The sequence below is a fragment of the Antennarius striatus genome, chromosome 8 (assembly GCF_040054535.1).
Source record: "Antennarius striatus isolate MH-2024 chromosome 8, ASM4005453v1, whole genome shotgun sequence".
In the NCBI taxonomy this organism is placed as follows: Eukaryota; Metazoa; Chordata; class Actinopteri; order Lophiiformes; family Antennariidae; genus Antennarius; species Antennarius striatus.
The window spans coordinates 13,996,321-14,022,902 of NC_090783.1; the positions used below are offsets into that span (position 1 = coordinate 13,996,321).

The window sequence follows — 26,582 nt, forward strand, 5'->3', positions numbered from 1 at the left end:
TAAGAAAATAATACTGCTGAAGTTTAAAACTGAAAAATTTAAATGTATTTAATTTTTATTTATTAATGGGTGAAATATGAGAACATCAAGGTATAAGTGCTTTCTTCACCACTGGGAGTCATTCTGACAGATATGTCATTTGTATGCATGTATATATACTGTATGTGTCCATGTAAGCAAGCCACTGTCGTTATCAGGACGAACAATCCTTTTTCTTCTAGCTTTTATTATTCATCATACTCTAATTATTTTTTTATGACAGTATGTGCATGTGTTTACTCAGCACTGAGCCAGATGTCTTTGTCTTGACCACAGGGATGTTGTTACTTTTTTCATGTAGTCAATTTTTAAGATAATTAAGGGTTTTTGTTTTTATTTGAAACATGAGGTTGGTTGATAGTTGTCACCATTTTTAATTTTATCACTTGACAATTAAATATCCCTATGGTCTAAATGTACTTGCAATCATTTACGTATCTGTGGAGGAACCTTTCCAAAAACTGTCAGCATAAGGATTGTGTACAGCAGTGACATGTGGTGAGGTTCTTTACTTATATTTGCCATTAAATTAGAAGCCTGACATTAAAAACTGGTACTAAATCATTTGCAATGCAAGGGCAGCAGCAAGCAGCTGGGCCTCAGCTCAGATTGCAGTAGAAACAAGATTTAATTAATAAAAGAAGACCAACGTCGGACCTTAAAGATCAGACCTTAAAGATCTCTTCTGATCTGACGTCTGATCACACCATCAATCGTCAGATAAGAAAATAGCCCGCTCTTTTCAAACCAAGAGGTACAATCGTAATAACTTTTAACCAGTCAGGCTGCTAAACTAATTGGCCACTCTGTTCGGCTCGTAAAATTGTGAAACTGCCTTAGCATAAGTGCCTCGCTGTGAACATCAAAGCACGTTACTGGTATACAGAATGAGGGGTCAGTGTAAATGCACTCGTAATGTTAACTGTATAGTGATATACATTTAGTAGCAAGAGCTGTAGAGAGAGGAGCACTGAGAGATACAGTGGCCATATGTCACATTAGGATTAAGACCTTTCTCTCTTGTCACCATCTGTCTTGTGCTCTACCCCCTCTTTTCCTCTCACAAACAACAAAGCACAGTGACATAACCTGCACAGTAGATAGAATCATGTTGTGATGACATGGCAGGTAGTGCAATTCTAAGATGATGTGTTTTCAAATTTCACATGTTGTCAGATAGCGTGGAGATTAAGAATGAATTGATATCTCCAAGACAGAGTTGATGTCAGCATGTATGACACTAGACATGTTCCTCACAAAAATATTGTACATCAAGTTCATTACTATATGACATATGAATAGTAGTGGATATATAATTGGAGAATTGTGGACCGTCCATCAGTGTCAAGTTGAAATTATCTTTCAATAGGTAACTTCAATCCTATTGAAGTTACCTTATTCTATATCTTAATCTTATTCCATATCCGATTTTTAGGACTGACTGTTCAGTGATTTTAGCAAGTGTTCAAATGTGATCTTTCTTTGTTCATACTGGGCCACATTATTGGCCGATATGACAGGTTGCTGTAGCAACGACGCTGGGGCGGAGGCATCATTCAGCGCGTGAAATGTGTGAGGTCATATAATTGCGACAGTGGCAACAACAACGAACATAGAGACTGGTTACTTAGAGTATTTTCAGAGTATTTAGAGTATTTAGAGTATTAGAGTACTGTCAGGTAGAGGTGGAGAAAATCTATGACACACCAGACATTGTCAGCTTCTTCCATTATTTACCACTCCTTAATGCGTGACACTCTTCCTTCTGGCACCTTGCTCTTGTGTCACTGATATAACGTCACAGACCGCCATATCCGATCGGTGTGTTTGGAGCTGTTCAGACTGACGCATCTGTCTAAATCCAATATGAAACTACCTCCTGATTGTGGTTTCAATCCGTCGCGGATTTCGTGTGGTATGTGACTGTTCAGACTACAAAACAGACATCTGATATTAATCTAGTTGGGCTAAAAATTGGATTTTGGTGACCAGTTTGAATAAGCCCTAAATCACTTAAATACACTTTTATTTTTCAGGGCCAAATTAACATTTTTTCTAAGCGCATCCCTGAATGTATGACACAGCCTTTGTTTCATTATCCCTTAAAAATAGGAGAAAAACAGGGAGGAGATTCAAAGGTAAAGCCCAGTGTCACAGATAAAGTACACACACAAACACGCATGCAAACACACACAAGCACACACACACACATAGAAGAGAGAGAGAGCTTAGAGTCAGGTTGGTTCTCTAGTCTGTACACGCTATCTATGTTAAACAGATTTACTACTATTACAGTTTCCTTTTTTCATTTGTTTACTCAATCTCTCCATCCCTCTTAATCCATCCTCTAGTCTGTGTGCGAACAGTGCTTGGATTTTATCACTACACATTGAGACAGGTTTGTCCTAACAGACACCATTTCATGCAAAAATGCTGGTGCAGAACATTGTCGCTGTTGTAAGCAGTGCATCTGCCTGCTTCCCATGCCAAGGAGATTAAATTTACACCATCAGTTTGGCTCTTACACATAAAAGACAAGATGTATTTTCATAAATCTTGGTTGCAGGGTCCTCCGTTTCCCCTTCCTGAGGTGTCAGACAGTCCTCCAGAACAACTTTGTTGCCGTCCGAAAGTCCTTCTCATGGCCTCTCCAAACTCCTCCCACACCGTGTGTTTTACCTCCATCACAGCCGAGTTTGCAGCCCTTCTGGCATGTCGGTACCCTGCAACTGCCTCAGGAGTCCCAACAGACAACATGCCCCTGAAAGCCTCCTTCTTCAGTTGGACAGTGTCCCTGACAACGGTGGTCCACCACGTTGTTCGAGGGTTCCCGCCCCTTGAGGCACCCAAGACCTTGAGACCATAGCTTTCAGCTGCAACTTCTGCAATGAAAGCTTTGAACATTGACCATTCTGGTTGTGTACGGTAAGGATGGGATACTGTTCACCTCGACTGGGGAGGTTTTTGGTTTGTGGAAGGAACACTTGGAGGAATTCCTGAATCCAACTACCCCAACTGACTTGCCTCTGTTGCAGAGGCAGAGCTGTCTCTCTGGGAAAAGTCATAGATGTAGTTAAAGAACTTCACGCTGGCAAAGCCCCGGATGTTGATGAGATTCGCCTGGAAATGCTGAAGGCTCTGGGTGTTGAGGGCTGTCATGGATGACAGACCTCTTTAACATTGCGTGGAAGTGCCAAAAGACAGTGGCAGTGGTTCCTCTTTTTAAAAAGGGGCATCACAGTCCTCAGCCTCCCTGGGAAAGTTTACTCCAAGGTGCTGGAAAGAAGGGTCCAGCTGATTGTCGAACCTCAGATGAGAAGGAACAATATGGGTTCCATCCTAGTCATGGAGCAACAGACCAGCTCTTGCAGGAATCCGAGACGGGGCCCATCCAGTCTACATGTGTTTTGTGGACTTGTAGAAGGCGTATGATCAGGTCCCCAGGGAGTTACTGTGGGAGGTACTGCGGGAGTATGGGGTGAGGGAGCCACTTCTCAGGGCCACCCAATCCCTGTACGCCCAAAGTGAGAGTTGTGTTCGGGTTCTCGGTAGTAAGTCAGACTTGTTCCGAGTGGCTGTTGGCCTTCACTAGGACTGCGCTTTGTGACCAATGTTTGTGATTTTCATGGACAGGATATCGAGGCATAGTCCTGGTTACGAGGGTTTACAGTTTGGTGGGCTGAGAACTGCATCACTGCTTTTTGCAGATGATGTGGTCTTGTTTGCGTCATTGGCCTGTGACCTGCAGCTGTCACGGTTCGGCGTGGCAGTGCTGGTGTGTGGCTGCACACCTGATACTCATTCCACACACCAGTGACTGAGTTCACACCTGAACATTGTTGGTGTTATCGTGATGAGGCTTTTTAAGCCAGGTGGAATGAGAGCTAGTTGCTGGTTCATTTTCTGAAGTTTGGCTCCTGTAAGTCTGTTCTGTTTTTCTGCCTTGGTCTGCCTGAGTTTTTTGTTTGCAACTTGCCTGTGTAGTTTTAGTTTTTGGTTAAAGTTATGGACAAAAGTGGTGTCTTCGGTGTCTTGCATTTGGGTCCAAACCCCTACCTTCATGACATGCAGCACTCACTTGTCCAGTTTGCAGCTGAGTGTGAAGCGGTAGGGATGAGGATCAGCATCTCCAAATCTGAGGCCATGGTCCTTAGCAGGAAGGCAGTGGACTTCCTTCTCTTAGTGAGGAATGAGGTTCTTCCACAAGTGAAGGAGTTTAAGTGTCTTGGGGTCCTGTTCACAAGTGAGGGAACAATGAAACATGAGATTGGACGGAGGATTGGGGCAGCAGGAGCGGTATTGCAGTCGCTTTACCGCACTGTTGCCACAAAGAGGGAGTTAAGGCGAGAGGCAAAGCTCTCCATCTACCATTCAATCTTTGTTCCTACCCTCACTTATAGTCATGAGCGATGGCTCATGACTGAAAGAATGAGATTGCGAATACAAGTGGTGGAAATGGGCTTTCTCAGGCGGATAGCTGGTGTCTTCCTTAGAGATAGGGTCAAGAAGCACTGCTATTCAAAAGGGGATCAGAGTAGAGTCGCTGCTCCTTCGTGTCGAAACAAGTCAGAAAGGAAGTCGGGCTCCCTGTTGAAACTGCTGCCCCTGTGACCTGACTCCGGATAAGTGGAAGAAGATGAATGGATGGATGGTTGGAGGATTGGAAATGTGGCAAGGGAGTACACATACATTTTTTGAAATGGATCAAGATAAGTTGATATACAACACCATCTTCATACATTTGTCAATTTAAATATTCCTTAACCACTGTTGGCCAAAATCATCAGCAACAGAATTGCCACCACACCTAATTTCAACCTATCATTGTGTAATTCCATTGCTCCATCTGTGTTCACAGTGTGATGACTCTGGCTCTGCTGGATGTGTAGTGAAGTGGAAGAGTAGCGGTGTCACTTCCACTCAGTGATCATAGTGAGCAGACGAGTTCACTGCTTTTCACAGTGCATTTTGGGAATTTTAGGCAACAGACCTTGCAGTGATTTTGACATTGGGACCCTCATTTAAATATCTAATGACCTGTTTGAACCACTTTTTGTTCCCTTTCCCTAGATGCTTCTGCTACTTTTGTAAATGACTATTTAAATTGTTCAAAAACATATAATGACCCAGGTTTTCGCATAAGAACTTTGTGCCCCACATGAAGGAACTGGTTACTTTGTTCAGTACCATTCCTGAATTACGTTTTCACTCCACCTTAGTCAGGTTTATCCTTTCCTATAGATAACCTTCATTTAATATTAAATTGCTAAAACACTCTTTTTGAAACAAAAGCTCTCCAATCTATTGCTGATTCTGTATCTCAAACATTATCCTAGATGGTTTGTCAAATTATCAGATGGAGTCTTATGTGAGTTGCAAAAATTATGTTCAATACTGTACTTTAAAAGGTGTGAAGAAGGGTTTAGTGCTTTTTTGAATGCCAGGATGTTGTAGGAAATAAAGGAAATACCAAGACTGTCTTTATCCTATCTTGTAGAAACCATTATTAGATCAACGGATATGAGACATGATCCACTTGTTAGTTCTAATGTTCATAATGAAGCTGCAGATGCTTACAAATGTTGTGGATGTTGTGCATGTCGAAATCATTCATGTGTATTTATGCGAAATATGCTTCCATGACTGCTGACATTTTCAAAGATCACCATTCGCTGTATCCAGTGAAACAGATGGTGCACAGGGGTCGAGATAATTTGCACCTCTCTGCTTCATCAGTGCAAACCTTCAGCCGAATGCAGTCAGGAAGAATGTATTCATTCAGCATAATATCACATCCGTTTTTCAAGAAATTTGAAGTGTAGAACTCATGAATGGACATGAATGGTTTACCTACCTCATCGGGTTTTTGTTTGTTGTTTTGTTTTGAGTTTATGAACTGAAAACTTGTCAAGGTGGATGGAGGCTGTCCAATCAGAATCCAAGACTCAAACCACAGCTGTGGCTATGTTTTGATATTATGTTGATCCGATTGAATAATTTATGACATACTAATGAGATGTACTGTAATTTTAAGGTCTTACATAAAAATATTTTATTTTAAATGATCAACTACAACTGACTAAAAAAAGTCAATGTATATAAAGCCAGACTCACATATTTATAACAATTGATCATATAAGACATTACTAAATTTGTTGCATAAGTTGTAAAAGAGATTTTAACTATAGAAAATCAGCTGTTATGGTTTTATAGAGCTAAACTTGGTTCATCATATACATATGTTAAGTCAATAGTTGCGAATTGGTGAATCGGTTACAATTATTTCTGCTAATTTTTGCTTCCATAGGACTACCGAGTGAATATCTTTCTCCGTCAGCAGTGGAATGATCCTCGGCTTGCCTATGCAGAATATCCAGATGACTCTCTAGACTTGGACCCCTCTATGTTAGACTCCATATGGAAACCAGATCTGTTCTTTGCAAACGAGAAAGGAGCCCACTTTCATGAAGTCACCACAGACAACAAACTGCTCAGGATATTCAAAAATGGAAATGTTCTTTACTCAATAAGGTAAGTGTTTACATGACATTTATTCCCCTAACTGACTAAACGTGGAAGCTGTCAGGTCCTCTATGAGTGAGAATTAAGTCTGTGATCTCTATAAAAAATTGTTTCATTTAATTTTTTAATTTTATATATTTATTATGATCCCCGAAGGGAAACTAAGACTTTGTGAGTCAAACGCATGCCTATATACAGTGTACTGTATGTGTGTTAGTGTGTACTGTAATACACCAAACACACACAAGGGGGCCTGTTAGCATGCAACAGGAGGTAGAGTGGTGGGCAGCTCCTTCTTGGTGCGCCCTAAATGAGCAACTTGTGAGGGGGACAGCACCTTGCTCAAGGGTGCCTCGGCAGTGCTCCAGAGGTGAGCTGACATCCGATCTTAGAACATCGGACGACCCGTTCTACTACCTACCAACTCTTGATCAGATTAACCACTGTCGATCAGATTATCCATGATGTTAGGGGGTAAAACTTTAACCTAATCCTGCCATACTGTACTTCTGAGAAAAAAACAGAATTTACCCGTAGGCCTGCTCAGAATACAATGCATACTACATACTTTCCATATTAATATACTGGTACATGCAAAATGAAGTTTGAGTTTTCCTTTTCCAAGTATTTTAAGATTTTTAAAATAAACATTAAAAGTAATATTGCTAGGGAGAGACAGGTGGTCTTTCAGTAGAGCTCAACACTCCCTTTTAATTAAAGGGGTCCTATTATACAGAAGAAGAAAAATTCAGGTCACTACATATATATAGTTATCCCTAATCCTTCCAATTTTAGAATCTGGAGATTCTCCTCCGCAGATTTCTTTTCCCATTTTCAAACAGTGTTTTCCTCTACCATTCTACCAAGGATGTTTGTTGTCCTTGAAAAACTTACAGGCAGCTTCAGATAGATCAGCTGATGTCATGGGTACGCAATTGTCACGGGGTGCGAACAGGACCCAAGAGCAGCACAAAGAGACAAGACAGGAGTTAAGTTCAATAGTGTTTATTTTCAGGCCGGACGGAGTGGGAATCGAACCTGGGTCTCCCAGGCAGCAGGCAGGCAGGTAACCTCTAGGCCAGCGGAGCACGCTGGAGACACAATGGATCCCTTCAGACAAAGGGAGCAGACAGGAGACGAGGTCACGGTACGGAAGGCTAGTCAATTTACCGAACAGGAGGCTGGAACAGGAGGCAGAGTCATTGGACAGGCAAGGGTCAGGTTTACCGGCACAGAGAGACGAGGCAGAATCCGTGGACGAAGGGCGGGTAGGTTGGCTGGGAGGCAGACGAGAGGCAGAGTCCAGGGACAAAACAGGTCGTGATCGGGCAGGCAATCCAGAGTAGAACGCTGGAGAGTAGGACATGGGTCAATTACAATCTGGCAGAGAGTGAGTGTGAGACGTGGGTTTAAATACCGGACTGATTGCAGATGGGCTGTAGGTGTGGGTGATCAGCGGGAGGTGTGGTCAGGCTGGGAGGTGGGACAGTGGAAACTGTGGAGCAGACTGCAGGAACGGAGTGATCATGTCAGCAATAACGCACAGAGTTGTTACAGTCGTTTGACGGCGAGTGAAAGTACCTCCATGATTACCTTAGAAAAATTAAGTTACATAATGAAAAATAGGAGACAAATAAGTATTAACAAAAAAGTAAAAGTGACCAGAGTTGAGGTCATAAGTGCGTGTGCGTAAATGCACATATACTGTATGGTGGTGCATTCGCACCACATCAAGAGGGTATGGAGCAAGTGTTGACAGATAGAGCTCATTAACATTTAATAGCAGCCCAGACAGCTAAACAGCCCGTTGCTCCAGTGGACTAATTTCAGAAAATTAATGATAGGGACATTCAGGACCACAGATTGTTTGGGGCAATGCATTTCAAATACAGTAGTTGAACGTGGGACCTTTACATGAAACCTTGCTTCAAATTGCTGCCTTAACCTTCCTTACTAGTTGCACATCCCTTCCACCATGTTAATCAAAATCTACCTACTTTTTTAAATATTTGTGGGATCCTGATAAAATTCAGAGAGAGCAACCATCCAACAAACAAGCCCACAAACAAAACAATCTCCAAGGAAAGATAAAACTACAGCAATATTGCAGAGAGGATACGCTTTTTTGGAGCCTCACGTGTATTTCACAGCACAGCTGTATGGCATTTTTAAATGATTTAATATACTGTCACTTTATTTTACCTTTTCTCATCAGACTCACACTAACGCTATCGTGTCCCATGGATCTAAAAAATTTCCCCATGGATGTCCAGACCTGTATCATGCAGCTGGAGAGTTGTAAGTATTTTAGTGTACTGTATAAGGCTTTTGAAACAGCGGAAGCAGCAGCACTCAGTGAAAAGTTAAGTTTCTCACATCTGTGCTCTTACACATGCACAATATGAATTCCACATTGTTGATTAATAAGTTAACACCACTCTGTCCATTCTCCCCCACTCCAGCATCTTCCTGCTTCAGTTCATTATTCATTATAATTGCTATAGCTGCTCTTGTTCGTGCCATATGCATTCTCCATACTTCAGTGGTGTGGCTGTGGGGGTCTGTTTCTTTGCCCATAGGGACTTAAACTGTACACACCACTGAGTGTGTAGCATGCATCTCGGATCCAATACATGGAGCTTAACGGAACCACCTGTGAAGACAGGAACTGGAAACTAAAATGAACAAAATTACTGTAATTGCAAATGAACATTGTATAGTATCTGATAATAATTACCAGGGCTTTGAACTGGTTCATGGAACGAAAACGAAAACCAGAAACTTTTGGTATTTTGGCAGGAACGAAAACGAAAATGAAAACTTTATATTTTTTAATGTTCCGGAACAGAATCGGAACAGAAAATAATTGTAAACCGGTTAATACCGGGGGGTTTTTCGTTCTTGAAAAAAAAATTTGACCTCATGTTTCACTTCCTGTCATTCACTCGACGCGGGATGAGAGCAGAGAAAAGTAGCGGCTATCCGCAGCAGTTAAGAAAAGGGCAGTCTCCCAGTCACGATTTATTCATAACAGGTAAACACTGTAGTATGTCCATCTTAAAAATGTATGAATTAGACATTAACTCATTGGCTGCAGTCATTTTCACAGCAGTGTGTTCCCGTACTGCCAGTGCTTTGTAGTAATATTGAGCTATGGGAGGAGCACAATGAAGATCTGTTGTTCAGCAAAAAATGACATGGAGGAAGTTATTCTTGTCTTATTTCATGTAGTGTCTAATCGGGAGGCATAAGCCTTAACTACAGTGATATAACTTGCATAAAGCAGAGGTGTAGTGCTGTGGTACTGTTTACTGGTAGGGATATATCTATAATTATCGTATATATTATATAAACTAATTGCTTTAGTTGTCAATTTAAAAGTCCTTAAGTTACCGTATTTTGCGCACCATTCGGCTCATTGTATAAAGAGGCGCAGTCTAAATAACGGAGTTTATTTCTGTACTTTAACCGGACACACATTGGTGCATGCTAGCTAACGGAAGCAAAAAGGTTACGATGGTTGAACTGTGTTGTACTACGTATTTAAATTTTTAAAAATACACCGACATTATTTTTTAAATATGTTTTTATTTCTTTATTTTTTGATAAATCTGTGCTAAATCCTCATCTTCGGTCTGCATTGAATAGCTCGGCAATTTAACTATCGCTGACCGTCACGTTTCCGGGTGGCTGTCTGGTAATGATGCCGGCTTTAGCGAAACATTGGACAAAAGTCGAAGCAGACACGTTAGTCCAGGCATCTGCAATCCACCACATATTGTGGGGGTGTAACTCGCAGTGTAACTCGTTCGGCACTGCCTCCCAGTCCTGGTAAACGTGTGTTCACCGTCTCATCCATCACTCCACGACGCACGCAGCTTAACTTTAAAGGCTCTGTTTACACCAGCTCTTTCGTTAATCCTCCCAGGATGATGGCAAGCTCCGAATTCAGCCGCTTGACATGGTTTTTGACAGAAGCGTTGTTGTGGGCGTGCATGGAGTCACAGATCAAGAGAGATGGCGAAGTGTGAAAAAAGCCACCCGGTCTCTTTACGTGAACTGGAACATCCGGAACTGATAGCCTGGAGTTTATACGTTGCGTCATAAGCATGTCTCTTCACTGACACCATTGTCGGTGGTCTTTAGCCAAACAAATGTGGTTATGCAGCACACCTGCGGTACAGTACCGGCATTTACTGTATACCGGTACGTACCGGAGGTGTGCCGGATGTAGCCTTGCGTCATGTTCTCTAATTGGTCTATCGCTGCTGGTGTATGTAGTGACGTATTACGTCCTATGTCGGTGGACAATGGCCGATCTGGCGGATTGCTGCCTAAAAACACACAAAAACATTTTTACAGATTCTGGAACTGTACACATAAAATGCTTAATGTTAAAAGGTGCAGCATTGATTTTTGAGAAATGTTAAGGCTTTTAAGCGCGTGTAGTGGTGCGCAAAATACAGCACCTACATATTTATATTATACAAGAAACGTTATTAACCGGTTCAGGAACTTTATTTTTTTTTTTCTAACTGGTTCAGAAACGACAGTTTATGGGTGCAACACAAGACCGGAAACGTTATAATTCCATTTCTGTTTGGAACGAACCGATTGGCAAAAAATTCTGGTTTAAAGCCCTGATAATTACCAGTAAAATACAAGTATGCACATTAAAGTTTACAACAAACACTACAAATACTTTATCAACTGGTCATTTTATTCTTGTGCTTATTATTATATACCTAATTTGTCATGTTTCTCACATGTTATTTTATTTTTCAACCATACTTCTATTGTACTGAAGTATGTGGAATATAATTCTGTTTTCTCTTTTTGAAATCGCATGACAGTCTATTTCTAAGCAACCCCAGCTGTGTATATAAATGTTGATAGGGTCATGATGACTAATTCATCCTTCATTCAATCAGAAGCTTACCCAGGCCACAGGGGAGTCATAAAACACTTGGACAGATTATTTGTGTTCATTGGTGGTTATATTCTTCTCCATCCTATTAGCCAAAGGCATTACTATACATAGATCTAGCTGTTTTTGTATTTATATATGCATCTAGATTACTTTCATTGCTGTGTTGCTGCTGCCTCTGACATCATTCAGCAGAGAACTCATAAGCATAAAGACACACGCACATGGTGAGTGAGGATTGGAGGAAATTACTCTAGTCGTGACAATGGGGATGTTTGAGGGAAAAAAATACCTTTATCCAACTTCATCTCCAGTGCAATTTAATATTACTTGGCAAAGCTGTATTGTGAAGTATTAAATTGGAGGTTAATGTGATGTTCAGGTTCAGGGTTTTTTTTTACGTGTGTAGGTTCTCAGTTATCCAGGTCATGGTTATCTTTTATATGTCAATCTCACATTAGATTTTCCTCCTGTTCAATAGTCTGATATAGTTAAAATAGAAAAAGCAACATTTTTTTTGAGTGGATGCAGTCGATGTGACTGTCAAAATTTGTAAATGCTCTGTGCTGACAGCTGGAGAAAATGCTACCACTAGGAGCAACTGTAATATTTTCAATATCCAAAGCAATGCATGTGGAAAGCCAAGGGCAGGTTCCTTTCACTTTCTTCTCATTTTGTGGAGGGGTTTGTTTGTTTTGGAGGGGGGTGCATGCATACACTTTTCTCATACTTTCAGCTGAGCCTTTTCAGACATGAACTAAATCTTTTGTGAATAGCTGAAGGCTTGCACCAGCACGTACCAGCTAGCTGGTTTATGCTCTTTCCAAAAGACCCTACAGTGCACTGAATACATGCATTTTAATGTGGCTTTCATTCCCTCAGTCATTATGCTCTTACATTGGTGTAAAGTAGTTTGTTTCTTTTCCTTATTTTGAAGAAATGTGTTTTGCAACATGAGCAGTTATTTGACAATAGAATTTAGTTTGAGAAGTCGAATATGAGGATGTTTATTATTTACAGACATGCAGTCATGTCTGTAAATAATGATTCGTTCTTTATAGTTCTATTCTAAATAAAAATGTTAAATTTTTACATCATGACATTTACTCTTCCGATTATTTTCTGTACTGCTTCCTCTGCTTTCTTGGTTCATGGGGGATGCTATCCCTATCCCAGCGCATGTACAAGCATGTGGCGGGGAGATGCTCCAGTAACGTGCCAGTGCATCAGACAATCAGCTATTCACACAAACACACATCTATGGACAATTTGATATGACCAATCCAGAAAAAGACTGTACAGACACAAGGACAACATACAAACTGCATAAAACAGGACTCAAACCTGGAATCGTCTTGCTGTGAGACAGCGTTACCGCTGCACCACTGTGTAGCTCATTACATTTATTCAATAATGAAAGTTAATAGTTACTGTAGTATGTCTTTTAGGTACTTTATTTACAAAGGAGTTAATCTTTCACAAAAATTTGTTGAGGGATAGGGCATTGGAAAAACAATCATGTGTACGATTTTCTGGTCTTAGCAAAGGTTGACACTAAATGTTGCTTGATGTAAACTTTATGGTTCAATACTAAATTTGTATCATGAAATTTTGCTTGCAAAAAAAAACAAGTGATGGAAGATTCCTGCTTTTCAAACTGTAAAGGAATTAAAGTCTCCTGCTCCTTCTCAACTGCCTTGACATGATAATGATGCTCACAGGCTAATGTAATGTAATAATAAAATAATGCAATAGAAATTTTATGCTATTTTATTGCGTGATATAATGATTAAACACACACACATACATAGAACAATGCTTGCTATTGGACCCTCACTACCCACAAAACATAAGCTGTGAGTCATCACACCAGCAGCCATTGTTGACCAAGGGAAAAGGGAAATGAAAAGGGGCACACAGTAACTCTCTTAGAAAACCTTATTCAATCTAGGGATAAAATCAATGTGGAGATACGTGTGTGTGTGTGTATGTGTGTGTGTGTGTGTGTGTGTGTGTGTGTGTGTGTGTGTGTGTGTGTGTGTGTGTGTGTGTGTGTGTGTGTGTCTGTGTGTCTGTGTGTGTATACTAAAATTAATCGACTATCAATGCTTTCATTGCATAGAATTGATGCTTTTGTAATAAAACCAATTGAAATCTTTTGGTTAAATATTGATATATATGAAAAAGAAAATGTCTTGAATCATTATGTGATGAAAAATTGTCTTTTTGTGACATTTGGATAATAATTTAGTTTATGAACCAAAATTACAAACTGAGGATGAACATTTTTAAAAAACAGCCGTAAACTAGAGTTAAGATCTTGTGCCCGGGGCCCGACCCGACCTCAAATTCAGGCTAAGAAAGTCAACAATTACTTTTGGGTCAGGTCGGGCTTTAACACCGTCGGGCTCGAGTCGGGTCGGGCTGTATTTTTTTTGGACTCGGGTTCGGGCTTAAGATGTGGCCCGAACTTTTTAAATAAATATATATTTATATATTATGTATCTCAAACGATCTATGGGTATTAAACTAAGGGATATCCTTATAAAATAAATAATTTAGGTAAAACTGTATGAGAAACATTCATCTACAATACCTGCTCAGTTCCCTCCGTGCGTCAGCTGTATTTTCTCCTGTCATTTTACCTTTCCCGCGGTGCACTGGCGTCGTGCCCGGAGTGTCCCCCGCCTCATGCCCTATGCCACCGAGATAGACTCCAGCTCCCCGTGACCCGCTGCGGCGGATATAGTGGTGGTAATCTGCAGATGACTGACTGACTGACTTTACCTTTCCGATCGTATACGCGCTGAAAGTAGAGGTAAGATCTTAAGCCAAGCCCGAAATTCGGGCCGGTTCGGGCTCAAAATGTCAATAATTACGTTCGGGTCAGGTCAGACTTTAATATCCTCGGGCTCGGGCCAAGTTGGGCTTTAATACCGTCGGGCTCGGTTCAGGTCGGGGTTTATACCGTCGGGCTCGCTTCGGGTCGGGCTGGAATTTTTTAGGCCCGATCTTACCTCTACTGCAAACACACAGTAAAAAAAGAATTCTTCTTCTCCTTTTGGCTTTTCCCTTCACGGGTCGCTAGAGCGAATCAGTTGCCTCTATCTAACCCTGTCTTCTGCAGCCTCTTCTCTCACACCAACTACCTTCATGTCCTCTTTCACTACATCCATAAAACTCCTCTTTGGTCTTCCTCTAGGCCTCTATCCTGGCAGTTCAAAACTCAGCATCCTTCTACCAATATATTTACTATCTCTCCTCTGGAAATGTCCAAACCATCTCAGTGTGGCCTCTCTGACTTTATCTCCAAAACCTCTAACATGTGCTGTCCTTCTGATGTACTCATTCCTGATCTTATCCATCCTGGTCACTCAGCATCTTCATCTCTGCTACCTCCAGCTCTGTCTCCTGTCTTTTCCTCAGTGACACTGTCTCTAGACCAAACAACATCGCTGGTCTCACCACAGTTTTGTACACCTTTCCTTTCATTTTAGCTGAAACTCTTCTATCACACATCACACCTGACACTTCTCTCCACCCGTACCATCCTGTCTGTACATGCTTCTTCACTCTTCTCCACACTCTCCATTGCTCCGGACTGCTAACCCTAAGTATTTAAAATCCTCCACCTTCTTGATCTCTTCTCCCTGTAACCTTACTCTTCCACTTGGGTCCCTCTCGTTCACACACATGTACTCTGTCTTACTGCGGCTAACCTTCATTCCTCTCCTTTCCAGGACAAACCTCCACCTCTCTAGCTTCTCCTCCACCTGTTCCCTGCTCTCACTGCAGATCACAATGTCATCGGCAAACATCATAGTCCATGGAGATTTCTGTCTAACCTCGTCTGTCAGCCTGTCCATTACCATAGCGAACAAGAAGGGGCTCAGAGCTGATCCCTGATGCAGTCCCACCTCCACCTTGAACTCCTCTGTCATAACTACAGCACACCTCACCACAGTCTGACAGTCCTCATACATCTCCTGGACTGCTCTAACATACTTCTCTGCCACTCCAGACTTTCTCATACAATACCACAGTTCCTCTCTGGGTACCCTGTCATAAGCTTTCTCCAGATCTACAAAACACAATGCAGGTCCGTTTGGCCTTCTCTGTACTTCTCTAACATCCTCAAAGCAAATACTGCATTTGTAGTACTCTTTTTTGGCAAGAAACCATACTGCTGCTCACAAATGCTCACTTCTGCCCTTAGTCTAGCTTCAGTTACTCTTTCCCATAACTTCATCGTACGGCTCATCAGCTTTATTCCTCTGTAGTTGCCACAACTCTGCATATCTCCCTTGTTCCTAAAAATGGACACCAGCATACTTCTCCTCCATTCCTCAGGCATCTTCTCACTCTCTAAGATCCTGTTGAATCCTGACTAATCTTTGCTACTTCCTGGTCCACAACAGCCACCTCTTCTAGTCTTTGTTCTCTCTCATTTTCCTTGTTCATCAATTCTTCAAAGTACTCTTTTCATCTCCCCATCACACTACTGGCACCTGTCAATAGACTTCCGTCCCTATCCTTAATCACCCTAACCTGCTGCACGTCCTTCCTAACTTTGTCTCTCTGTCTTGCCAACCTGCATAGATCTCTGTCTCCCTCCTTACTGTCCAACCTAGCACACAAGTCAACAAAAGCCCTTTGTTTTGCCTTTGCTACCTACAGTAAAAAAAAAAAGAAGTCTCAATTATTCAGTCATAAATGTATCCACTACTTTGTTGATTTCCAATCCATGTTATTTTGTGTTACTGTATTTTGCACACCATTTGGCGCATCGTATAAAGAGACGCAGTCTAAATTACGAAGTTTATTTCTGTACTTAAACCATACACACGGCACACCTTATTGTTCGGCACACGCTAGAACAAGCTAACGGAAGCAAAACAGTGACTGTGGTTGAACTGTATTGTGCTACGTATTTAAAATTAAATTACACACCGACATTTTAAATGTTTTTATTATTTTATTTTTTGATAAATCTGTTATAAATCCTTCGAAGTCCTCATCTTCAGTCTCTGCATTGAACAGCTTGGCAATTTCATTATCACTGTCAGAGTTCGTCCAGTTCCCAGGCGGCTGCCAAGTAATGATGCCGGCTTTTGCGAAAGATCGGATAACGGCCGAAGCAGACACGTTGTTCCAGGCATCCACAATCCACTCGCATATTGTGGCATAACTCGCTCAGCGCTGCCTCCCAGTCTTTGTAAACGTGTGTTCACGATCTCTCATCCATCACTCCACGGAAACTAAGTTTCGTTTTCTTAACTTGCCCAGTTGATCCTCTAGCTTCCTCCACTTTCGAACCATAGATTTGTTGATTTTAAATTATCTTGCGGCTGCTCTATTACCGTTCATAACCACTTAACTATGTCTCCCAGGCCAGCCGGGAGACATAGTCTCTCCAGCGTGTACTGGGTCGTCCCCGGGGCCTCCTCCCTGTAGGACGTGCCCGAAACACCTCACCAGGGAGGCATCCAGGAGTCATCCTAATCAGATGCCCGAGCCACCTCATCTGGCTCCTCTCGATGCGGAGGAGCAGCGGCTCGACTCTGATTCCCTCCCAGATGACCGAACTTCTCACCCTATCTCTAAGGGAGAGCCCGGACACCCTGTGGAGGAACTCATTTCGGCCGCTTGTATCCGGGATCTCGTTCGTTCGGTCACGACCCATAGCTCGTGACCACAGGTGAGGGCAGGAACATAGATCGACCGGTAAATCGAGAGCTTTGCATTTCGGCTCAGCTCCTTCTTCACCACGACGGACTGATACAGAGTCCGCATCACTGCAGATGCTGCACCAATCCGCATGTCGATCTCCCGTTCCATTGTACCCTCACTCGTGAGCGAGACCCCAAGATACTTGAACTCCTCCACTTGGGGCAGGAACTCATCCCCAACCCGGAGAAGGCACTCCACCCTTTTCCGACTGAGGACCATGGTCTCAGATTTGGAGGTGCTGATTCTCATCCCAACCGCTTCACACTCGGCTGAGAACCGCTCCAGTGAGAGTTGGACATCACGGCTTGATGAAGCCAACAGTACCATGTCATCTGCAAAAAGCATGGATGCAATACTGAGGCCACCAAACCGGACACCCTCAACGCCTTGGTTGCACCTACAATTTCTGTCCATAAAAGTTATGAACAGAATCAGTGAAAAAGGGCAGCCTTGGTGGAGTCCAACTCTCACTGGAAACGAATCCGATTTACTGTCGGCAATGCGGACCAAACTCTGACATCGGTCATACAGGGACCGAACAGCCCTTATCAAGGGGTTCGGTACCCCATACTCCCGAAGCATCCCCCACAGAACCCTCCAAGGAACACGGTCAAACGCCTTCTCCAAGTCCACAAAACACATGTAGACTGGTTGGGCGAATTCCCATGCCCCCTCAAGGACCCTGCAGAGGGTGTAGAGCTGGGCCACTGTTCCACGGCCAGGACAAAAACCACACTGCTCCTCCTGAATCCAAGACTCGACTTCCCGACGGACCCTCCTCTCCAGAACCCCTGAATAGACCTTGCCAGGGAAGCTGAGGTGTGTGATCCCCCTGTAGTTGGAACACACCCTCCGGTCCCCCTTCTTAAAAAGGGGGACCACCACCCCAGTCTGCCAATCCAGAGGCACTGTCCCCGATGTCCACGCGATGTTGCAGAGGCGTGTCGACCAGGACAGCCCCACAACATCCAGAGCCATTAGGAAGTCCGAGCAGATCTCATCCAACCCCGGGGCCCTGTCACGAGGAGCTTTTTAACCACCTAGGTGACCTCAACCCCAGAGATAGGAGAGCCCTTCTCAGAGAACCCAGACTCGGCTTCCTCGTGGGAAGGTGTGTTGCCGGAATTGAGGAGGTCTTCGAAGTATTCTCCCCACCGAGTCACAACGTCCCGAGTTGAGGTCAGCAGCGCCCCATCTCCACTATACACAGTGTTGATGCTGCACTGCTTCCCCCTCCTGAGACGTCTGATGGTGGACCAGAATTTCCTCAAAGCCATCTGGAAGTCGTCCTCCAAGGCCTTACCGAACTCCTCCCACGTTTTTGCCTCAGCAACCACCAAAGCTGCATTCTGCTCGGCCAGCCGGTACCCATCAGCTGCCTCAGGAGTCCTACAGGCCAAAAAGGCCCGATAGGACTCCTTCTTCAGCTTGACGGAATCCCTTACCACCGATGTCCACCAATGGTTTCTGGGGTTGCCGCCATAACAGGCACCAACCACCTCACGGCCACAGCTGCGGTCGGCCGCCTCGACAATGGAGGCGCGGAACATGGTCCACTCAGACTCAATGTCCCCTGCCTCCCCTAGGACGTGGGTGAAGTCCTGCCGAAGGTGGGAGTTGAAATTCTTTCTGACAGGGGATTCCGCCAGGCATTCCCAGCAGACCCTCACAATACATTTGGCACAATACGTTTTTGTGCGATTGCAAAGTGCTGACTAAAATCGCACGAAAACATTTTTACAGATTTTGGAACTCAGTGTACACATGAGACCAGTGGTCTTAACCTTGTTGGAGATACCGAACCCTGCCGGTTTCATGTGCTCACTCACCAAACCCTTTAGTAAAGAAATAATTATTTTTTTTATTTTTTTTTAATTTAAGATTTAAGTACAGTATATGTTTTACTGGTGCATTTCATGAATTGTGCATTAATGTCACCTTTTTCAAAGAACAAAACCAAGATAGTGCATGAACTCACATGAAATGACCTACCTGCAAATCAGTGTGACTTCTGCTGTTGTTATTGAGAGACCAGTTCAGATATGCGTGGCTTCACCTTGGCAAGTGCTACTCTAACGTCATTTTCACAGCAAAGTCTGTTCATTTTCTTTTACATGCAGCTTAAGGAAGTGTTCCTTTATTTTTGCCAGTGCGAGACTAGAGTTGCTCAACTTAATATTGCAAATCATGCAGAACGCTGACTCCCATCACGTTCCGTTATACAGTACATGTAAATTCAAATTAATAATAATAATAATGGATTAGATTTATATAGCGCTTTGCTGGACACTCAAAGACGCTTTACATTGGATCCATTATTCACTCCTCATTCATACTTGGAGATGGTAAGCTACCTATGAAGCCACAGCTGCCCCGGGGCAGACTGACGGGAGGCGTGGCTGCCAATCTGCGCCTACGGTCCCTCCAACCACTAGCGGAACAATCACACACATTCAACACCAGCAAATGCCCCACTGGAGGCAAGTAGGGTAAAGTGTGTTGCCCAAGGACACAACGACAAGTGACTCGGCGGGAGCAGGAACCGAACCGCCGATCTTGAGTCACTGGACGACCCGCTCTACCACTGAGCCACGGTCGTCCGTTGTACATAGTTGTCTGACCACTTTCTTTTTTTGCTCAACATAGATACTATGAATTAAAATATTAAGAAAGCAATCAGATGACGTACCATCATGAAAGGTATAAATCGACTACTGATTTATGCCTGTGCGCAAAATCCCAGTGTGCAGGTAGGCTAATCGATGTAGCGTGATCACCTGCAGCCAGTGATGGATAAGTGGGGACGTGTCATCACGAATTCACACGATGTGTCAAACGTACACAGTGATTCGTGAATGTCTGGCAAAACCACCAAACACATTGTGTCAGGTGTTTTGTCTTGACCTCCGTCTCAGCCGAACCCCTGAAACCGACTCACCGAACCCCTAGGGTTCGATCAAACCCAGGTTAAGAACCACTGCATCAGATGCTTCGTGTTAAAAGGCGCAGCGCTGATTTTTGAGAAAATTAAAGGCTTTTAAGCATGCCTTATGCTGCGCAAAATACGGTCTATGTAATGTTTTTTATTGTTAATGATTTTGATTAAATCCCTCTGTGGTTTGTGCTTTTTAGTTGGTTACACCATGAACGACTTGATCTTTGAGTGGCAGGAGAATGGACCAGTCCAAGTGGCTGAAGGCCTCACACTCCCACAGTTCATCCTCAAAGACGAATCAGACCTTAGATACTGCACCAAGCACTACAACACAGGTAACACACAGCCACACTGCTTGCAACACAGATAACATGTGCACAGGGTGAAAATCTTGCCACATCCCATCAGTCATGTTTGTGCTGCTGGGATCAAGGCAAGAAAAATAAACTGAAAGACGGAGAAACAAACAGAATGACATCCAGACTGATGTGGTCTTTTTATTTAATGGGAAGAAACCACGGAGACAGACGGGGATGTGGTGTATTTGACCTCAGGCTCTGAAGGGGTTGGGGCATGGGGGGGGAGGACACTGAATGATTCAGGAGACTCAGAGAAGCACAGGGATTATAGATATTTATAGATTTTAGACTGCATAATGAGCTGACTCCAAGGCAAGACCAAGTGTTTAGCCACAGTCCTGTCTGTGACCTCACCAGTAGGTTTGTGTAGGACTACTTTTATTGAGGACTGGTTTGAACTGAATGCCTTCCACCATAGATAGATAGATAGATAGATAGATAGATAGATAGATAGATAGATAGATAGATAGATAGATAGATAGATAGATAGATAGATAGATAGATAGATAGATAGATAGATAGATAGATAGATAGATAGATAGATAGATAGATAGATAGATACTTTAATAATCCCAGAGGAAATTCACGATGTTTGTAAAACCAGCTAATCAAAATTTTGGCTCGATAATTAGGCACCTTATTTGTACCTGATTACTGTGTTTAAGAAATGTATCAGTGATTATGATTATGAGTAATTATATTATTTTGCACTTGTCTTGCAGGAAAATTTACTTGTATCGAGGTGAGGTTCCATCTCGAGCGTCAAATGGGGTACTACCTGATCCAGATGTATATCCCCTCTCTACTCATTGTTATTCTATCGTGGGTCTCCTTCTGGATCAACATGGATGCTGCCCCGGCCAGAGTGGCGTTAGGCATCACCACTGTCCTCACAATGACAACACAGAGCTCAGGCTCCAGGACTTCACTGCCTAAGGTCTGTGCTTGTGTAATTTATTATTCATCTATGTCTTTGAGGGCTTTAGCAGCCCTGCTTTACTCACACATTCTCAACACATGTAGCTAAATTGCCCATAGGTGTGAAAGTGTGTGAATCGTTGTCCATCTGTATTTGTCAGTTTTCTGTGAGCATCATGTCAAAGAGGTTACATTTACCACAGACATTGTGTATAGGCATATGCATATCTTTGTGCAGAGGAGGAATGAGAACAAATAAACTGTGTTGTGAAAACTCAATTTGAGTCATACTCCCAACCTAAGACAAAGAGACTGTTTTTATAGACGTCATATCACAGACTACATTGTCCTGTGTATATAATTGTGGTGAAGTGCATTTCAAAAGGACAGCATGCTTTTCAACTCATTCTTGTTCAAGAATCCATTCTGTATGCAATTTCCTCAGAATCCATTCACAGCATTTTAAGGTATACTGTAGAAAATGGAACAAAGGCAAAGTATATCTTATAAATAATATATCAGATGAATATCAATATCAAACTGTTGATCATCAAATTTAAATCATGAATAAATACTGACCTGATTAAAAAGGCTGCATAGTCAGAGATGACAGTGTAAATAATGTCCTGTCATAGCCATCCTCTAGTGTTACACGTGCACTTCATTTCTTTTTTGAAATTATTTTTGGAATTTTGTTTTCATCAAAGGTGACATGTGACAAATTGCTACAAGAATCAAGGCTGTAGCCATTTGCCAAGCACTGACAGACTGTAGTTTCAATATGTGGGTCACTTGCTCTAACCATTGCACTATCTGTGCTCCAAACTGGGCTTCATGGTTGTTTGATTGTATTATCAAAGTCCCTGTTGTTCTGTAACCCTAGATGCACAAATGGATCATAAACACCAGCACATCACAAGTGACTGAAGATGGAGATGGATAGATATTGGCACAGTGTGTGTGTGTGTGTGTGTGTGTGTGTGTGTGTGTGTGTGTGTGTGTGTGTGTGTGTGTGTGTGTGTGTGTGTGTGTGTGTGTGTGTGTGTGTGTGTGTGAGAGAGAGAGAGAGAGAGAGACAGGGAGAGACAGAGAGAGAGACAGAGAGAGAGACAGAGGGAGTGGAAGAGCAATTCTCAGGAGAAGTAAACTGCCTATTTTCCCTCAGTTTCAATTGGTGGATGTTCTGTATGTGCAAGCCATGTTAAGTGTTGATTATACACATTATGCATCCAACAGAGCGTGAGTGAGAAAGAGACCCTTAGTCTTTTTCTGGTATCTTGTATGCATGAAAAAAAATCGGACATGGAGCACTTTGTTATGTAACCCTTATTAGTATACCCATCTCTTGCACACACACATAGTGTGCACATGCACCTCTGCAACATGACTGAGGCTGTGTGTGTGTGTGTGTGTGTGTGTGTGTGCGTGCGTGCGTGCGTGCGTGCATGCATAAAGGTTTCTCATGTTTTCACTGCTCAACAGAACTTTGCACTCCAGTATGTTACTTGTGTTTGAATAAGTCATTATTTCATAAAAATGGAGTATACTTATTTTTGACACAAGAATATCACAGAGTACATCAACATGAATTGTTTAGCACAGTCATTACAAGTAGTGGGGCTACACAAATTATATTCACCTTGGACATTGCCATGTGCATATGTGCAATTGACATATCACAGGATGTGGAATGTCACAAAAAACAATTTCTCAGTATGTCTCAGATCCACTAGTGGATTAGATAGTCCACCTGTGCACCAAATCACATTGTGGCATCTAGTTCATGGTCAGCTTTTTTTTTTCTTTCAAACTGTATTGGGAATTGTGCTGGAACTGAATTGCACCAAGTGGAATGAACTTGTTGGCTCACACAGACAAATTTCCATATATTGAATGCTTAATGATTTTTTGATTTATTTGGTTTGCAGTGGTAGTTAGGTGACATATTTGAGGGGGGTAGCAGATAGTGCTGTTGATGAAATGATGGAATGCTTGATGATTAATTGTGTGTATCATAGGCCTGTGACAGCCACAGATATGTATAAAACATATTTGTCTTATACACCTACATCAACAGAGACTACAATATATCTAAATGAGGGTTCATCTATACATCTTAACCCTATAACCTTTGTCAAGATTGTCAAATATTTTCTCCACTAACTTGGCAGTCTAAAGCAAAATAAAAACATACTGTATGGTGTAGGTTGTAAGAGGAGGTATGAAATCTCTTACAATGATTAGCGATATTTGGATATCCAGAAAAGAAACACAGAACTATTTAGCATGTTGAACTGTAGTATAAATACCAGACCCTAAATCAACGAGGTACAATGGAGCTCACGCAGGGGAACTATGGGAGGACATGGACCAACATACAGTATATACACAGGACAATGAGTAGATGAGATACTGGTGGCAGAGTGAAGAGGATGTAATGAAGCAAAGGTGGAGGAGCAAACACATATTGCCAAACATTAATGGCAAATAGTCAAGTTAGCAGAAAATCACAATAAGAGTTTATATATATGTATATATATATATATATTAAATAAATAAATAAAATAATTGATAATCCCCGTAAGGAAATAACTTTTTTTCAAGGCATTTTTCAAGACATATCAAGGCATTGTTCCACGAAGAACAAGTCCTGACTGGCTCTTTATTCTACAAATTCAGCAATCCCCCAAGACCAAGAACATAGTGACAATAGAGAGAAAAAAAACTGTCTTTTAACATGCAGAACCCTCAAGCAGATCCAAGATTGGACGGGGACAGCTCTCTGCTTTGATCAGTTAAAATATAAAGCAGTAAGGGTTTGATTAACAGGGACATAAATATATACAGCACCAACAGCGATAACGGTTTTAAAGATTATAATTAGTCATCAAAACCATCAAAATAAAACAATATCAGTTTAAACCATAAAACGCCACATGTCCAAGCTCCCGCTGTCAAGTGATCTGGTTTGAAAATCAGTTATGTGAAGTGACCAACCAACAAAAACAAGCATTATCTTACTTACTTACTTGTATTGCAGGGTCATATATTTCTGGTGGGACAAATGTGACAGTTTCATACTAATGAATTAGTGGGGGGGGTGTTTTTGCAGGTCTCTTATGTCAAAGCCATAGACATTTGGATGGCAGTGTGTCTTCTCTTTGTCTTCTCTGCACTGCTGGAATACGCTGCTGTCAACTTTGTGTCAAGGCAACATAAAGAACTGCTGCGATTCAGACGGCATCACAAGAAAAAGAGCAAGGTAGGGACAAATCATGCACCAGAAAATACAGTCCACACTACATCCTGAGTGCCGTCAGGTTGAGAAAAAATGACACATGTACATTTACATCTTTATACCCACACATAAACATGTATACAATATAGAAGCACTGCACCAGACCCGCAGTGTGGACTTCTGTAAAATAAAATTATTCTGTAGGTTGAGGCTGCCATCTTCTGCTGATGTGTTGCCATTGAAGCAATTGCTTTAGAAAGAAAGGAATGGGGGTCAAAATGGGGGTTAAAAAAAGAAAGAAAGTAATCCTAATAAGGAAACTACAGTATTCCTGATGTGTGGCAGCAAATATTACATGTCAGTGAAGAATGTATAGGTTGACCTTTTTGAAATATTTTTATATCTATTGTATTATTGCATGATAAGGCATGGCTATGATATTATCACCCTTTTTTATGTCTGTGGTTCACATTTGGGTTAATTCTCAAAAAAGAGATAAGCCTGTGATCCATGCATGATTAATATCTCTGTGGGTTGGGACCAACTCAGCATTCAGTCAACTCACACATTGTTTACTTGAAAAGAGGCAGAACATGTCAGTTTGTTAGTCTGTCACAAAGAAACATTATGCAGGTTTAGAAAAAAATTATTTAACTTAACTAACTTATTTCACTAAATGGCATACTAAATTCGATGCACAAGACACAAAAGATGTTCTATTTCCTTAATTATGCATTTTTGAGTTTGGGCAGAATTTTCACTTTCCTTTAAATCAGGCACTAAAGAAGATGGGATAAAATGAATGAAAGGATATATTATGAATTAAGGAAATGTCAATTACATTACCTGCAGTGACCTATCAGCCACAGAAACAACAAGAATCAAGAAGGTCTCTGCCCTCTTTGTCATTTGCAAATGAGGCACAGCAATTTCATGCAATTAATAAGGTTCGCAGTCATATTGACCTGGTCTATTGTACATAAATGTTGTTTATTCCTCTAAGTATTGAAAAGGTTGCACATACAGTCCACGTTCATACAGTGTTACCATCATCTCAGCTGTGGGATGTGACACACTAAATCTGAGACTAATAAATTCTGGCAGGTGGTGATGAAAGTGTACTTTTTACTTTTTATAGCTTGCATTTGCCCTCAACCAAACCTAGTGTACACAGGTTGCGAAGGGCCAATGTTGATTGGCATCTGATGCAACCCGAAATATTAGGAAAAACACATTGATATCACACCAGGTTTTATTTGGTCAGTGGCTCAACTTTCTGCTATGAAGAAAAAAATGCACCAAGAAAATGTATCACCACACCTCAATTAAAGATCAACACTCCCACAAATGCATGTAAAATAACTTCTTAAGCAACGTGGGAGCTGAGTGTGAACAGAATCAAATTAAACTCTGGCAATTACACCTTATATCAGATGTAAGAGTCTAGATTGGCTGAATGAAAGGCTGTCCCAACTCTGTTTTTCTTGGTTTTTGGTGGTTGTTTTGTTGTATACTTTTGGTTTTTGTCTGTTGATGACTGGTGTGCATGCTGTGGACTGGTAGAGCAGTGAAGATGCAGTTGATCCAGAGGAGCTTGCTGATTCCCTGCATCATGTAAACACTGACAACGACCTCAATGCAACAGACCCTCTGTATGGATCTATGACCAAAATCTACACCAGCAACCACGGGGTAATATGGCAGAGTGTGTGTGTGTGTGTGTGTGTGTGTGTGTGTGTGTGTGTGTGTGTGTGTGTGTGTGTGTGTGTGTGTGTGTGTGTGTGTGTGTGTGTGTGTGTGTGTGCATGAGATAGAAAGAACAAATTTGTGTTTGCATGCATTTGCGTGTTGCATGATACTGACATCCTTTAAATCAGTGGTCTCCAACCCCATGGGCCACGGACTGGTCCTGGT

At 42.0% G+C, this 26,582-nt stretch overlaps 1 protein-coding gene across 1 annotated transcript in view; it reads left to right on the plus strand.

Moving 5' to 3' along the window:
- LOC137600409 (glycine receptor subunit alpha-3-like) overlaps window positions 1-26,582 on the plus strand; it is a 44,143-nt gene that overhangs the window by 14,078 nt on the left and 3,483 nt on the right. Inside the window, exons 3-8 of the mRNA XM_068322026.1 lie at window positions 6,347-6,570; window positions 8,777-8,859; window positions 20,351-20,488; window positions 21,235-21,449; window positions 24,543-24,692; window positions 26,232-26,360. Coding sequence (XP_068178127.1) covers window positions 6,347-6,570; window positions 8,777-8,859; window positions 20,351-20,488; window positions 21,235-21,449; window positions 24,543-24,692; window positions 26,232-26,360 — 939 coding nt within the window. The remainder of the gene's footprint in view (window positions 1-6,346; window positions 6,571-8,776; window positions 8,860-20,350; window positions 20,489-21,234; window positions 21,450-24,542; window positions 24,693-26,231; window positions 26,361-26,582) is intronic.